We start from the raw sequence: 15560 nt of genomic DNA, 5'->3' as shown, positions 1-15560 counted from the left end.
CCGCATAATTTCAAAGGCTATTGTAAATCGCTCTGAAAAGCTATATATTTTTAGTTAATTTTTTGTTTTCTTCGTGATTGACAAAACTGCAGATAAAAAGTAGGGAATTGTGAGGCATTATTGTATCTCTTGGTGTGAGGCTAGCCGTTTGAATGAACAACTTATGCTTTCAATTTCCTTTCTTGTATTTGCAGATTGATCCTGATCTTGTTTTACCAACAATGCGTTCTGCAGTCGAAGAGCAGCTGACCTTGATTGCAAAGGGTAAAGCGGAGTTTGAAGATGTTTTGAAACATAATTTGGAGTTGTTTCGACTGAAATTTCTCCATTTCGTCAAGAATATATCCAGCATGGATCAAGTGTCTAAGGATAGTTTTACTTTACTGAGTGACATGGGAAAAAACGTTTCAAGGTAGGTCCTAATATTGATATGGTGCTAACCCTTTTGACCTATTCCCAGGCTTGTAATAGGCTAAGTCCAATTTTATGTCTATGATGGGTCCACTCTTTCTAGATATATCCTATCAAGAGGAAATATTTGTTAAAGTAGAAGCGAGGAGATGAGTGACATTCTTGGCTGGTTATTCTTTCTTATATATAATTTAGATAATAAAAGTAGGGAAAAAATGGAAGAACTTGGAGAATTTAATTGATAAATTAAACGAAAACTTACCAAGTTTGAAGTTTGATTGTAATTGATAGATAGATAGATAGTTTATTTTAGCCCACCAATAAAACAAAAACATGGCGGAGTAAGGGAAAAACAAAAGAAACATTACTTCAAAAATAAAGGATTAGATTATATATACTATATACATTAACAACTCGTACATGACGTGGAACGGAAGGAAATCATAAAGGTGCTCCAGTGCACCTTTTCTAGCATTGGTTTCATGCATTACCACAACTTCACGAGGCTCTGGAATAAGATACTTGTCCAAGAGAAGTGTATTTCTCTCGAACAGCGGTACTCGTAACAGAAATTTTAAATATTTGCAGAACGCAGATCTAGCCTTTAGTCGCTCTGTTTCCGTAAACCATTCCCATACAGGGGACAGGTAAAGAATATGTGGGAGTGCCACCGCTCTATATAGCCTCGCCAAAATTTGCCAATTGTATGAATACTTCAGGGGGGCCAGTTTAGCATAGCTAATTCGTAGGTTTGACACAAGGGTGTCAAGGTAAAGAATTCTGGTTGCTTTCTTATCTCGACCGTACTGAAGACCCAAGTACTTAAGCGACGAAGACGGTGCAATAGTAGCGCTATCTACTGAAACAGTTGGTTCTGGTGCATCCCGTTTCATTGAGTTGAAAACCAGAAATTCAGTTTTCTTACCATTAACTTGCAGACCAATAGCTCTATAGCCAGATACAAGCTTATCTAAATTATCCTGCAATAGACTCAGAGAAAAACTCAACATAAGTAAATCATCGGCATAGCTTATTAGACTCAGATCACAAAGATCAAGGCTAAGCCCACCAGATATTTGTTTTGTAACCTTAGAAGTCAAAGTGTTTAATAATATCGGACTTAGAACTGAGCCTTGTCGAAGCCCTCTATTTAGTTTAACTGGCGCACTAAGTCTTTCAAGTCCGAGTTTCACTCTTATATAGCTATTAGAGTACCAATAGGATAGCATAGCTACTATATGGGTGTTCACGCCAGCATCTAGCAGGGTCTGGAAGACGGCGGACTGGATGACTGAGTCGAATACAACATAAATATCGACACTACATACATACACGGACAACCCGAGTAGTTCAGCCTTAGCAAGAATACACTTTAGAAGTCTATGGGCAAAAGCACAACTGAGATATTTTCGAAATCCAAACTATCTGTGTTCTATAACACATTTCGATACAATTTCGCTAAGAACCAATCTTTCCAACACTTTGCTCAGCGTACTTGAGACAGTAATAGGCCTATAGCCTCCACACTCATTCGCGTTTTTTCCTTTCTTGAGGATATTTGTAACAACCCCGGTACAGAATGAGTTAGGAACGGTCGCACAATCTATACACATCTGAAATAGTAGTTGCAGATGCTGAAGCAAAAGCGGGGAACCATTGCGTAGATGATTACCACTAACACTATCAAGACCGGGAGCCTTGTTACCCTTTAACTGGCTAACAGCCCTTGAAATATTATTTTTAGAAACCACAAAATAATTTCTCTGTTTTAGAAGCGAATCAAGTCGTAATTTTAACGATTCATCATATTCTTTTTCCAAAGGAATATTTTTTGACCCGAAAACCTTCGAATAATGTTCTAACCACTGTTCTTCAGGTACTGTGGCACAACGCTTTGGCTGCACTCTACTACTTGAAAACTTTTTCCACATATTTTGCGGGTCGCGGATAGCCTCTTTCGAAGCAGTTTCTGCTTCCTCCACTTTAAGCACATCCACACATGCTTTGTATTCTCTTTTTGTTTTACGAAAGAGATTGAAAACAGTACCTGACCTAGGCTTGCCGGATTCGCGCCACACTGAGTACCACATCTTAGACCTCCTTTTAGCATAATTCACGTAAGGATGGTCGCTCCATCCCCTTTTCCTAGTACCTTTCTTAATAACTGCAGTAGGTACAGATGCAGACTCAGCAACTTTTAGCGCGTGGGTGATTTCAGCACAATATGTGTTGAGTGCGATTTTGTCATCACACCCATTGACCAGAAGCTGAAATGGAACTTTTATTTTGCCCGAAATTTCGTCACACGTCGACTGATACGTCGACTGATATTAATCTTTTTCCACTCGCGTCTTTCTATGTAACCTCGATTTCTTGATTTCACTGCGCGACTAAAAGGAACACGGAACTTGAGACCGAGATGGTCACTTGCTGTATGCTCTGAATCCACCTGCATTGGCGAGGGGATAGTGAAGTTTGAAAAGACGTGATCAATATTGCTTGTGCTTCCTGAGTTGTGAATGAACGTAAAGTTGTGATCTTTAGTGTAAAGAGTACATTCACTCGGAATAAATGTCATAAGAACGTCTTATAACTGTCCTTTCAAGAGAAGTTCACACTGGAAGTCACCGCAGACTAAAATCCGCGAATTCCCCAGTTTGCAGAGCAGTCTTCCGAGTTAACCGCAAGCCTCGGTATATCTTTCTTCACTGAGATCTATGTTCATGTTAGTTGATAGTTAGAAATTGACCAGCGTGAAAGCACTGGGGCCAGGGAAATCGACTGCTAGGTAGAATTCACACGGCTCAAGTTTACGACAGTCGATACTGTCGTCAACGAATATCGCAAGTCTGCCACTAGGGCGGCCCCTTGCACTGGAGCGCTTAGCCTCATGAATGTGCACAGATTTATCAGGAATTGACTGAATAAGCCCAAAGTTATCGGTAGTTAACAAGTGTTCTTGGACGCAAACAATGTTATGTGCTATGCACAAGTTCTTGACATAGTCCAGTTTGGCAGCATTATGGCCATAAACATTGCGGCAAAATATAGATAGTTCGTTCATTTTCGGGTTTCAGGATAAGCTTTCTGTATTGCTCGTCGAACTGCTGGGCAGTGCAAACTAAAGCTAGGGTGACCATTATTAGGCTACTCCAAAGAAGGAGCGCCAGCGTAGCTGAGAGTTCAACTGAGATAGACCTGTGCAATCGCCTCGATTGACCAAAACAACACCAGTATTTTAAAGTCATTATAATATGCGGTGGTTAAGCTTATGATGAAACGCTGAGAGTTCAACGGGAAGAGAAATTGGGAGGGCAGTTGAACTCTCAGCTACGCTGGCGCTCCTTCTTTGGAGTAGAATAACAATCAAACTTCAAACTTGGTAAGTTTTCGTTTAATTTATCAATTCTACTCCAAAAGGAGCGCCTTAGCTACGCTTCGAGTTAAACTGAGATTTTAAAGTTCATTATGAGCTAATCCAGCGCGAATAATCAATAATAGCCTTCGTAAAAAAAGACTACTGTACAAAATTAATTTATAGTAAGATATTTCAAATATAACAAAATAAAATGAGTAATTTCAAAAACAAATAACTGTTGTCCACTTTCAATTTGTTTATTGTAGAACCTTGCTAACGTTTTCACATTTGTCCAGCCTACATATCTTACAATTTGATCCACACCAACTACTCTTGCTTTGAGGTGGGACGTTGAGCCAGACCTGGTGCTATGAGCACCATTCTGAGATCTAAGAGCACAACACTGAGATCTATTCCTGCAAGAAATGACACTTCTTCTAGAAAAGGATGACTTTGACGCAGCAGTATGAGGCTTACGGTATGTAAGAAAAAATGCGCCGTCTCTATTCAAATATGATGTCATTCTAATATAACTAGCTAGGTGCTTCAGCAGACACAGGGAAGACTCTTCAAAAGACCGATGTTAACGATTAATTTATGGTTTCATGTTTCGTTCTTTTTAACAACACATGGATTTGACAAGCAAAAAACTTACATCGTCATTGTATATCATATTATTAATTGACAAGCTAGCAAGAAAACTAAACTCTTTCATAAGCCGATAAAATCAATAAAACTGCTAATTTTTGTGTTTGTGTCTTTGGTTGAAGAATTTCGATATACGAAGCTGGTAATGTAAAGATATCGAATATGTGTTTTACATCCCAGATACTAGAAAGCTTGGGAAGACCAGGCCTATTATTAAAGACACCACTCATGATCTTCTTGTGATTTGATCACTGCCCAACTGAAGGCTTGGTAAAATTGCCGATAAAGTACTGCTTGCAGTATTAATAGCGCTGTATCCAACACATGAGTGAAAAGGTTCCATAAAAGAGGTAAAGGTCTCCAGTAGAGTTGCCTCCAGGGGATGGATCCCTTTCTTCCACAAAAGTCGATTGCTTTTTCATGTGAACCCCGTTCTTAGTCGAATCCTACCATCCATCCATGATGATATCGAATATGGAAGGAGAATTTCCTTGGTGGAAAAAACCTTTCCAGAGACGACACACGCTTCTGGACGTAACGCTTTGAACAATGGATGGTCAGTTTTTTTAGGTAGAGACAAGGTAGAAATATCGCCTGGTAGAAGTTTGGGAATTCATACTAAAAGCCTTAATAGTAAAAGATAATGAACTCGTGTGGTTCAGTTTCGAAAGATCAAAATATTAGTTACTTGATCTCTTTCTACCTTCTGAAGGTACTTAAGAATCAAGCCAAAGAGGGAGAGATGCGTAAAAGAAATGAGGCTTCCAACTCATTGTGAATTCATCTACAAAAGAATATTCCAGATCTGCTTTCCAAGAAACAAATGGTTTATTTCAAAATTTTAACTTGTTGACCACAAATCAATGTCTATCCACTGAGATACGACAGAGTTTACATTTCAAATATTCCAGAATCCAATTCCCATTCCTTTCATTATCAAATTTTCGTGATCCTTTATCAGCGATATTAAGCCACTTCAGGCAAATATTCTGCACATATCCACCCTTTTCCCTGCAATACCAGCTGTCAGACCTTATTTGAAAAATAACCACTAAACTCAGATTTTGATCTCTTTTTATTTTTGCATGCCACTAGTGTTGCATTTTCTGAACGCAGCCGAACATGCATGCCTTTGCTATGCTGGGCAAACTTTTTAATCCCAGATAAACAGCTTTTATTTCTAAGGCCTTGATGTAAAATCACTTTTCTTCTGAAGACCATTTATCTGTGGTTGTTTTCATGGAATATTCCTCAACAAGTACCTAGCCTAGTTTCCATGCATCACTACACAAATGTGTGTCAACTGATTTAGTCAATTGTTTTAGATGAATAATTGGTAATATCCGATCCCCGCTGTAGTTCCGAACTTACCTCGGATGTTAAAGTGTGCTTGGCCCCAAAATCACCCTGTGAGTGTTTTAGTACTCGAAGTTTGAACAACTTTGCTTTCCGGTAAAACAAGGACCCTAATTTCTGCGATAGTTTGTACAAGGGGGCTCGTTCTGTCAGCGGCAATAACAGTTGGCCCCCTTGCACGTTTTTTGGTCTTCCAAGTGATTGGAGGACTTTCGTCACTTTGGCTTCAGGAGCGCATAAAGCTAATGCTATCATGGGATCTGAACTCACTTGAATTTCAATGCATGATGTCTTTTAAGACTGAGATCATAAACGGTAAGGCTAAGCATGTGAACTTTATCTGTTAGGTTTTTGACGACCTTTTCTTTAATGTCACGATTTCCAAGCTGAAGAATCGCATTTTCTACCTCTAAAATACAAAAGGTTGAGTGGACAATAGTTCGCTGCACATGAAGGGCCTTAGCGTTCCTCTGTTTAGCCTGTGATGAAAAAGTAGGCCAAATTTCTCAATTTGCCTTTGATAAAAATAGTTCAAAGTTCAGATAACAAAAACTTTGGTGTCAAGACAGCCCCCCAGTGCCCGGGGGTAGGCGTTGGGAACAACAATTTCATTGGTATTCGTAGGCCTAGGGTGGCGCTCAAATAAATCCTTTAGCTTCCCTATTTCCAGAGCTATTTCAAGCTTTTCAAGAGCTATTTCCAGACCTATTTCAAGCTATGTTTACATTTTGGCCAGTTTTTTATGGGTCTTGGACCCCCTCCTTCTTACCAGAACGTTCTTCAGAAACCTTGTTAAATATACCTACATTTGACATGCTTTCTTTTAATCTTTTGCTTTTGGGCCTTTCTGGAGAAGCCTTCTGCTTTCTGTCATTTTTTGTTATCGATTTTCATGGGGCACGCCGAGCCAGTTCTGGTGGTTCTAAAACCTATTTTTGGGCTCCGAGAGCTAGATCTAACGTTCCTAGAACTAATTTCAGGGCTCCGAGAGCCATATCGAGCACGAGTTTGAAACTCGGGGCTCCGAGAGCCAAGATTTGCTCTTCGATCAGTATCCACTGCTGGAAAGGTTGAAACAAGAACGCATGGAGTTTCGGCCAATTCTCCAATCGTAGTCAATCCTCAACTAGTAAACTTTGAAACCAAATCTTAGACTTTTTGAATTTTCTTTCCGACAATAAAATACGCATTGATCATGAATCTAACAGAAATCCCAGAAATTCTATTTATTGACATGAAATAAGAACTGACTTTTCCAGGTGAATCACAAACCCCAACTCTGAAGTAATTTCACTGTTTCGTAAGTTGTATTGACATTCTAAAAGTAACCTTCACAGAATGAGTAAGTCATCCATGTAAACAACTGATAAATAACCCCTTCGTCAGAGTAGGGAGAACTGAGAAGCGGGTTTAAAGAGTTTCATAAAAACCCTCAGGCTATTTATAACCGATTTGGCAAAAATGTGTAAGCATAGCAACAACATATTTCAGAACAAAACCATATACGAACATGAAATCAACAGGACATGAATAATATAAATCGATAAGGTGTACAGAGGCCAGGTAACAATTTTTGTCATTATTAAACAGTAGATTGTACACTTCCCATTTTAAAATGGTCGTATTTAACGCTTTTTTAAAATTTAGCATAAATGATGAAGAACCATTTTCCTTCGGGACCATAAAAGCATGAGAAATACAAAGTATTTCCTTTGTTCTAAACTCGGAACTTTAACAGTAAGACCTTTATGCAATCAAGTATACACTTCTTTTCTTATAACCTGTAGTTCTTCAAAAGTAAAACTTGTGTTCTTTATTTTTAAACTTTCAATGTTGTTTTCTCACATTCAGTCTTATAACCTGAAACTACAATATTCCAATACCTGGTTATTGACTGCCAATTTGAGACAAATGTACCAATTCTCCCCGTTTTAAAGTTATCAGCCAAATGTTATAACTGGCTATTAATTGAGGGCAGTGTGTGTTAAATAATACGTACCAGCTATTGCGATCCCCTTTTCTTGAGTTTAGGCTTTTCTTGACGGTCCTGGCCCTGATTAAGTGCTATATATTACCTTCTTCATTTTTCACGATCATAATCTCCATCCACTATGTTGTCCAATAATCTGGTCACTATTGTATCACACCTACTCATTATTTAGTTTGGTGTCAATCCTAGCGAAAGCAAACGTCAACTGGTGTTGTTACGGTCAGTCGAGGCGATTGCACAGGTCTATCTCAGTTTAACTCGAAGCGTAGCTAAGGTGCTCCTTTTGGAGTAGAATGAACAGTAAAGCTTGTTTATTAGTACTGCTAAAAACATGAACTTCAGTTAGACGAAATTTTATGCGATTTTGCACATTAAATGTATTAACTACTTAGGAAATTTTAATATCCGGTCAATTGAGAAGGTCCATAATGAATTATAGTGCCTGTAGAGGTGCTCACGCTGACTCCAACACTAGTGAAGTCATCCATATTCCTCAAACTAGCTACAAAAAACAAGTGCCTAAGGTGTGATTTAGGGAACCTCGAAGGCAAACGAATCCTGGAACAGTTCTACTTAAACTGCCTAATTGGTTCAGCATTCTGGATTCGCAAGACTCTTATGGGCCAGTCAGATATATCGAGGATTAGTATAAGTCAATAAATAAAGAAAATATCAGTCGGAAAAGAAAATGGAAGCGCAAAAAAGGATCTCTGAAGAGACGATCAATCCGACGTCAAGGAACCAGTAACTTGGCAACAATAGGGTGTCGTCTGCCTTCAAAAACCTCAGAAAGCAACGCCATAAATAAGTTCAGACCGCCAAAAATTTTGCGATTAAATGGCAACAGATATAGAGAAGGCTGCACAGCACTCAGATTCAACAAAACTCTACTAACTTCTCGGAGAAGCCTCTGGTAACAGTAAGAAACATGCAGCGTTGACAAGAAGCAATGAACGTGCCCTTCTCACGTGACAAGGCGATATTATAGAAAGATAGATCAATAGTTTTCAAAAATATTTAATCCTACAGCATGAGCAACGACCCTCATATTTTAACCTTTCAATATCAGCAAATTTCCGCCAGTAGCAGTAGCTCTCTTAATCGGTTCACTACGGAAGATAGAACCGGTCACAATGGCTTCAATCATGATGTCGATGTTGGATCACCAGCTTTGCAAGAGATACAGGCAACCATCAATAAACTCAAGCTGCACAAAGCCCTAAGAATTGACTCGATCCCAGTGGAAATTACAAAGGTCCCCCAAACTCCATGACAAAAAAAAAAAAAAATGCGCAAACCTAGCTCCATGACATCAGAAACCTTTCAAATACGACTGGGATTCAAGAAGAATTTCCCCAGGAATAACTAGACTCAATCATTATCCCTATATTTAAGAAAAGTGAAAAAACTAATTGCGAAAACTACTGTGGTATATTCCTCATTAGTATAACTCCGAGTATCTTTGCTATTGCTCTCCTAAATCGGTTCAGATCTGCAAGAAGCTCGACAAACCACCTAATCACGCTATATTGTGAGCATGCAAGATATGAATTAATCAGCTCTTCATGCTAAGATCGATCCTCGAACAAGGGGTCATACATCACCAATAACAACTGCAGTATTTATCGACTTTGTCATCACATTTGACTCGGCTATCTATTGTGAGAATTGGATGGAACTGCTGGAAGATGGAGTACCGCCCAAGATCGTTCGCTTAATCTATGCATCCTAAAAACACAGGCACCTGGATCCAAAGCAATAGGATGCCCTCATGTCGGTTTGATATTGACTTCATTGTGAAGTAAGTTTACATCATCTCCCAGAGCTTTTTAACTTCGAAATGACTGGATTTTATCGAAAACCATCGGAGGCTGTGTTAAAAAAATTAATTTGAGCCCTGACTTCAACGTCACTGATTTGGACTACGCGGGCGATGTCTTGCTGATGCTTAGTTCTCCCCTGGAAACGCTGGACATGCTACAGAGAGTATTTTTAGCAGCTGCTCGAATGAGATTGAAGATCAGTATCTAGAAGACGAAAGCGATGACCAACGATAAATGGTACTCGCCCCTAGTGTTCAATCACTGCCAGATTGAGGTAGTCAAGTAATTTAAATACCTTGGTTCAATCATGCCATAAATAGTGGATGTACTGGTGTAATCAGCCCGCGCATATTACCAACCCCCTGGGTCTTTTCGTAACTGCGTGTTTCGTAACTAACTTTTTATAACTATGTTCTGGCTCAGTGCAAAACGAGCAAAGTCCATAAAATATATAATATTGTTGGTGCAGGCTGCAAAGATTGGGTTAGTCCTTACTCAGTGCAAAAGCGAGCTAATTCTTTATTTAGTAAAAAAAAAACAATTTAAGTCCACGCTCAGTTGACAAAAATTAGTTAAATGCTGACTCAGTGTGAAAACGAGCCAAGTTCTACGGACCGACTCGCTGTAAAAATGAGTGAAATATAATCTGCACTTGCCCCCCAACTATTGCCATCTTCTTTTGTGGTAACGTTGGCAGGTAGCAGCTTGCTTAAACTGAATGAATACAAAACTTTTCAGCGGAAAGGTAGGTATGTTGCACCTTATTTTAAGGATTCATGCAAGGATTTCCGGTTTTTATTATTGTAAGACCAAATTGAGCGTGTAGACCGTCTGAGACTGTCTTTCCCTCCTTCCTACCCCACGACCAACTTTTTAGCAGACTTATGACATCTTTTTTCAACACAAATCAGCGTAATAAATACTCAATCAGTGTATTGGAATCAATTATCAATTGGAGAATGGTTTAAAGGAATATATTTTGTTTACAGGTGCGAGAAGTGCCAACGATGTATGAAGCTTGTTGGTGGTAAAGTAACGCGTTTAAATTGTCCCAAGTGCAAAAACCTCATTGAAAGACGCTACAAAACTAACCGTGGAACTGGTAGGGGACGAGGTCGTTCGTCTTCAAGAGGCAATGGACGTGGAAGAGTTCAAGGGTCTTCTAGAGGTGGTGGGCGTGGAAGAAGTCAAGGGTCTTCTGGAGGTGGGGTGCGTGGAAGAGGTCAAAGGGCTTCTACAGCTAGAGGTGGTGCAGAAAGTCAAGGGGCTTCCACAGCTAGAGGTGGTGCAAAAGGTCTGGGTAGAGGCAAATCAAAGCCGAAAGATAAAGTTGCCTCTTTAACTGCGCATGTTATTTAAAATTACTGTTGATTTTTATTTGTGCTTACTCAATAAATTTTTGGTACATTGGAAAAGCTTCTGTTGTGTTTAAAAGATCAGTAAAGAACTGAATTTTAGCCTTAATCATTTGTTGATCGATAAAAAGAAAATTCAGGAAATGCAAACGTAACCTATTTTGTTTTCTTAGGAAATTCATCTGATGCTACTCAACATATTTAAAACTTATCGCTGGAGGCTTGAAACGAAAAAGTGACTCCATATAACTTTGGAAAGGTAAGATAAGGTGAATCTTCAACATTCCAAGATAGTAATAACAAAGACATCACCGCCGAAAAACATCGCCATCAAAATAGCTGAATATAGACAGCTCTAATCAGGAAAGTAAAAACAACAAAACTCATCCAAGTCAGCTCAATACTAGAAACTTATCCTAGAAAATTCGCGATGGGGAACTTAACATACTACTACTCCTACCAAAAACTCACCGTGACACCAAGCCGCTCGACGCCAACTTAGCTCCGCACGTTCCTCATCCACTCCAGTCTATTCAAAGATTTACTTTTTATCCCCTCCTATGGGGTTCCGGTTTTTTCAATATTTTCTTGAGACTTTCTCCCATCCTTTAGCGGTACGACCTTCTTTTGGTTTGGTCCCAGATAGGTGGCAAAAAAGCTCAATCTTTAATTATACGTCATCCTTCATCTACAAAATGTGATCTATCTATCGTAACCTTTCGTTCATTACTTCTTAAGAAAATTGGGTCGAATGGCATTTTTCGTTGAGCTCACTGTTTGATACACGGTCAGTCAAACGAGTGCTTAACACTATCTTTAGACAATTTCCTTGGAAGATATTTAGGAAATCTTGCTCACCCTATCGAACTTCTCCCATTTTAGAGCCAAACTTGACCACTTTAATGACCATGGCATGACCCATTAACGCCTCTTGACATAAAACGGCAGGGAAGTATGCAGGACATGTCTTTAGGAAATTACAGACATTCATAGCTTTCCAAACGCGATGCAATTATACCATTTTGATACGATTTAGAGGTTCTGGTACAATGTGGTAGACATGAAGATTCTGCCGCACAGTCCAGTTTTTCCCGTATATTCTGGTTTTATTCGGCCCTTTTTTACTCTTAGATCTGGTCAGGATTTACGTTTCCAAAATTTTCTTCCCTTCTCTATATTTAGAAATGTCAGCAGAAGAGAAGATATTTTTGCCGAAGACAAGCCCGAAGCAAAAATATAAATCTTTGTAGATTTAAAACTAATCTTCGCATGAGAAAATACCTCTTCAAATTGACATCTCAGGGTGGCGAATATGGTTTACAGGTATTACGGTCATTTTAAAAAAATAAGCAACTGGTTTCGCTTCTTTTTTTCACCTTTCCACATGTAGACTGTGAAGATTTGAAAAGCTGTACCAAATATACCATGATTAGAATCAACGGTCCCATTAAATTCTAATTTAATGGGTAAATATGCTTCCTTTTTCTTACTTTCTCTTAAGTTCCTTATAGCTTTCAATGGGGCTATACAATTTAGATAAAATAAAATCTTAGTTTTTATACATATACTAATTGTGACTGTAAGTTTAGCCATTTCTCTGTAATTAATTAAAAAAACTTTTTCCACAAAATAAGTTTTTCAAAGAAAGGTCAAGGACTCCATTAAACAAAAAATGAGCAAAAATAAAATCAAAAAATCTACCAAGCGTGAAACTACCACGAATCAGTATTTATAAATAAATGAAACCTAAAACGAACAGAAATTACAATAAATAATCAAGTCAAACTCAAAACGAGCAGAAATTAACATAAGTTGGGCTCAAAACCCCTATGCCTTCCCAAATCTAGAAAAAAATTTGCACTTTACTGAAAAAAATATAAATGGTTTTACTTTTGTAACTTTAATAAATCAAATAATATTAACATTTTGATTACAAAATATCAGTATATGTATATTAAACTGACATTGCACATTCATTTGTCTTTTTTCAGTGAAGTGTAAATTTTGTTCTGGCCTTGGGAAGGCATAGAGGTTTTGCGCCCAACTTATGTTAATTTCTGCTCGTTTTGAGTTTGACTCGGTTATTTATTGTAATTTCTGTTCGTTTTGGGTCTTATTTATTTATTGATGCTGATTTGTGGTAGTTTCACGCTTGGTAGATTTTTTTATTTTATTTTTGCTCATTTTTTGTTTAATGGAGTACTTTTCTTTGAAAAACTTATTTTGTGGAAAAAGTTTTTTAAATTAATTTCTGTTTGTTTTATATTGACATAGTCTTTTCAGGGAAAAGGAAAATAACACTTTGAATCTTTTCGCTTTTTTAGACTTTATAATCTAGCCTGCTATTTGCATGCTGGAGAAAATTTTTCAGCAATTTTAACAACATACACCCTTTTAAAAATCTGGACACAAATAGTACTGTTTAATTTAGTTTCATACCTCCTCTAGTTGACCTGAAAGGGAAAACTTGATACCATTCGCAACAAAATCTGCTTACTTTCTTCGATAGCTTGGATACACTTATGCTATTTTGATTTGGTTAAACTTTAAGAGCAGAAGTAGCCCCGAAAGTTTGAACATAATACCCTCAGTCGTTCTTGGGATGCTGCTGAGATGCCATATTGGGAATTAGCATTATCACAGTGCATTTTGATTTAATCTTAAGGCAAAATTTAGTTTTTAAACATAATGGGAGGGTGGGAGTGGAAGGGGGATTAGTTGCCCTCCAATAACTTTTGACTATAAAAAGTGCATCAGCCCTTTCTATTTTCAATCGAATGAGCCCTTTTCGAAGTTCCCACAAAAACTCTTTCGATACGAAGTGCCCTGGTCTAATCGCCCTGGTCGTGTTGCCCTGGTACAACAAACACAACAAAAAATAATACATTATACCCACATCGATCTTTACTATAAAAATGTCAAGCCTCCCAATCATTTTCGACTATTAAAAAGGGCACTAGGCCTTTCGATTTCCAATCGAATGAGCCCTTTTGGAAATGACAACGCTTTCTATAAAAAACCTTATCTGCCCCCAGGGCATAAATTACAACCCTTACCCTAAGGTCTGTTAGGGTGGTTGTCATCCTCTAAGACTGAATTTCCAGAACTTTCAACTACGTTAAACAAAATGGCTATCTCAAATTTTGATTGGATGTGCTTGGGGAAATGGTGGGCGTGAGAGGGGCTGTAGTCACTCTCCAATCACTTTCAATTATTAAAAATGGCCCTAGCCCTTTCAATTTCCAATAAAATGAGCCCTTTGGAAGTTTCTACGACAAAACTTTCAAAAAAAAACTTATATGCCCCCAGGGCATAACTTACAACCCATGCTTTAAGTGCTGGGGGGGGGGTGTCATTCTCAAAGATCTAATTTCCAGAACTTTCTACTACGTTGAACAAAATGGCTATCTGAAAATTTTGATTGGATGTGGGTAGACGAATGGTGGGTAGGAGAGGGGGGTTAGTTAGCCTTCAATCACTTTCGACTATAACATAGGGCGCTAACCCTCTCAGTTTCGAATTGAAGGAGCCCCTTTTGAAGTTCTACCATAACTCTATCTATAAGAATCTTATTTGCCCCCAGGGCAGAACTTAAAGACATTGCTCTTGGGGCTCTGGGGGGTTTTTCATCCTTAAATACGTAATTTCCAATACTTTCAACTACGTTGAACAAAATGGCTATCTCTAAACTTTGATTGAATGTTTTTGGGGAAATGGTGAGCGTAAGAGGGGGGTTAATTACTTTCCACTCACTTTCGACTATAATAAGGGCAATTTCGATATCCAATCAAATGAGCCCTTTTTGAAATTTCTATAAGAACATTCTATATATACTTTATATGCCCCCAAGGGCATAACTTACAACCCTTGCACTGAGGGCTCTGAGGGGCTTATCATCCTTAAAGAACTAATTTAAAGAATTTTCAACTATGTTCAACAAAATGGATATCTCAAAATTTTGATTGGATGTGTTTGGGAAAATGGTGGGCTTGAGAGGGGCGTTAGTCGCTCTCCAATCACTTTCAACTATTAAAAAGGGCACTAGCCCTTTCAATTTCCAATTGAATGAGCCCTTTTGAAGTTGCTACGACAAGGTTTTCAATAAAAACTTTTATGCCCCCAAGGTATAACTTACAACCCTTGCCCTGAGGGCTGTGGGGGGAGGGGTTGTCAACCTTAAAGACCTAATTTCCAAAACTTTCAACTACGTTGAATAAAATGGCTCTCCAAAAATTTTGATTGGATGTGTTTGGGGAAAAGATGGGCGTGAGAGTGGGGTTAGTTGCCCTCAAATCACTTTCCACCGTTAAAAAAGGTACTAGTCGTTTTACTTTTAAATCGGATGAGACCTTTTTTAAGTTTCTTCGACAAAGATTTCAATAAAAACCTTCTGTTCCCCAAGGGTCTAACTTATAATACTGGCACTGAGGGGTTTGGGGGAGTTACCTCCTGAAAAACATATTTTCTATCTGGAAATCAACTTCGCTGAACAAGATGACCATCTCAAAAGTTTTATTGGTTGGGTGTGGGGGAATGCTGGGTTTTGGGGGAGGGGGCTAGTAGCCCTCCAATCACTTTCGACTATTAAAAAGGGCACTAGCCCTTTGAATTTCCAATCG

At 38.5% G+C, this 15560-nt stretch overlaps 1 protein-coding gene across 1 annotated transcript in view; it reads left to right on the top strand.

Moving 5' to 3' along the window:
- The window catches only part of LOC148955249 (DNA topoisomerase 3-beta-1-like), a 39251-nt gene extending 28256 nt beyond the window's left edge, over positions 1-10995 (top strand). Inside the window, exons 5-6 of the mRNA XM_089108123.1 lie at positions 195-412; positions 10576-10995. Of these exons, the coding sequence (XP_088964249.1) occupies positions 195-412; positions 10576-10945 (588 nt within the window). The 3' untranslated portion in view covers positions 10946-10995. The remainder of the gene's footprint in view (positions 1-194; positions 413-10575) is intronic.
- Positions 10996-15560: the final 4565 nt, after the last annotated feature.

Source organism: Artemia sp. Qi Xiang Cuo, chromosome 2, assembly GCF_049724085.1.
Source record: "Artemia sp. Qi Xiang Cuo chromosome 2, ASM4972408v1, whole genome shotgun sequence".
In the NCBI taxonomy this organism is placed as follows: Eukaryota; Metazoa; Arthropoda; class Branchiopoda; order Anostraca; family Artemiidae; genus Artemia; species Artemia sp. Qi Xiang Cuo.
The sequence above is the reverse complement of the archived record's forward strand: the minus strand, read 5'-3'. Positions and strand labels throughout refer to the sequence as shown.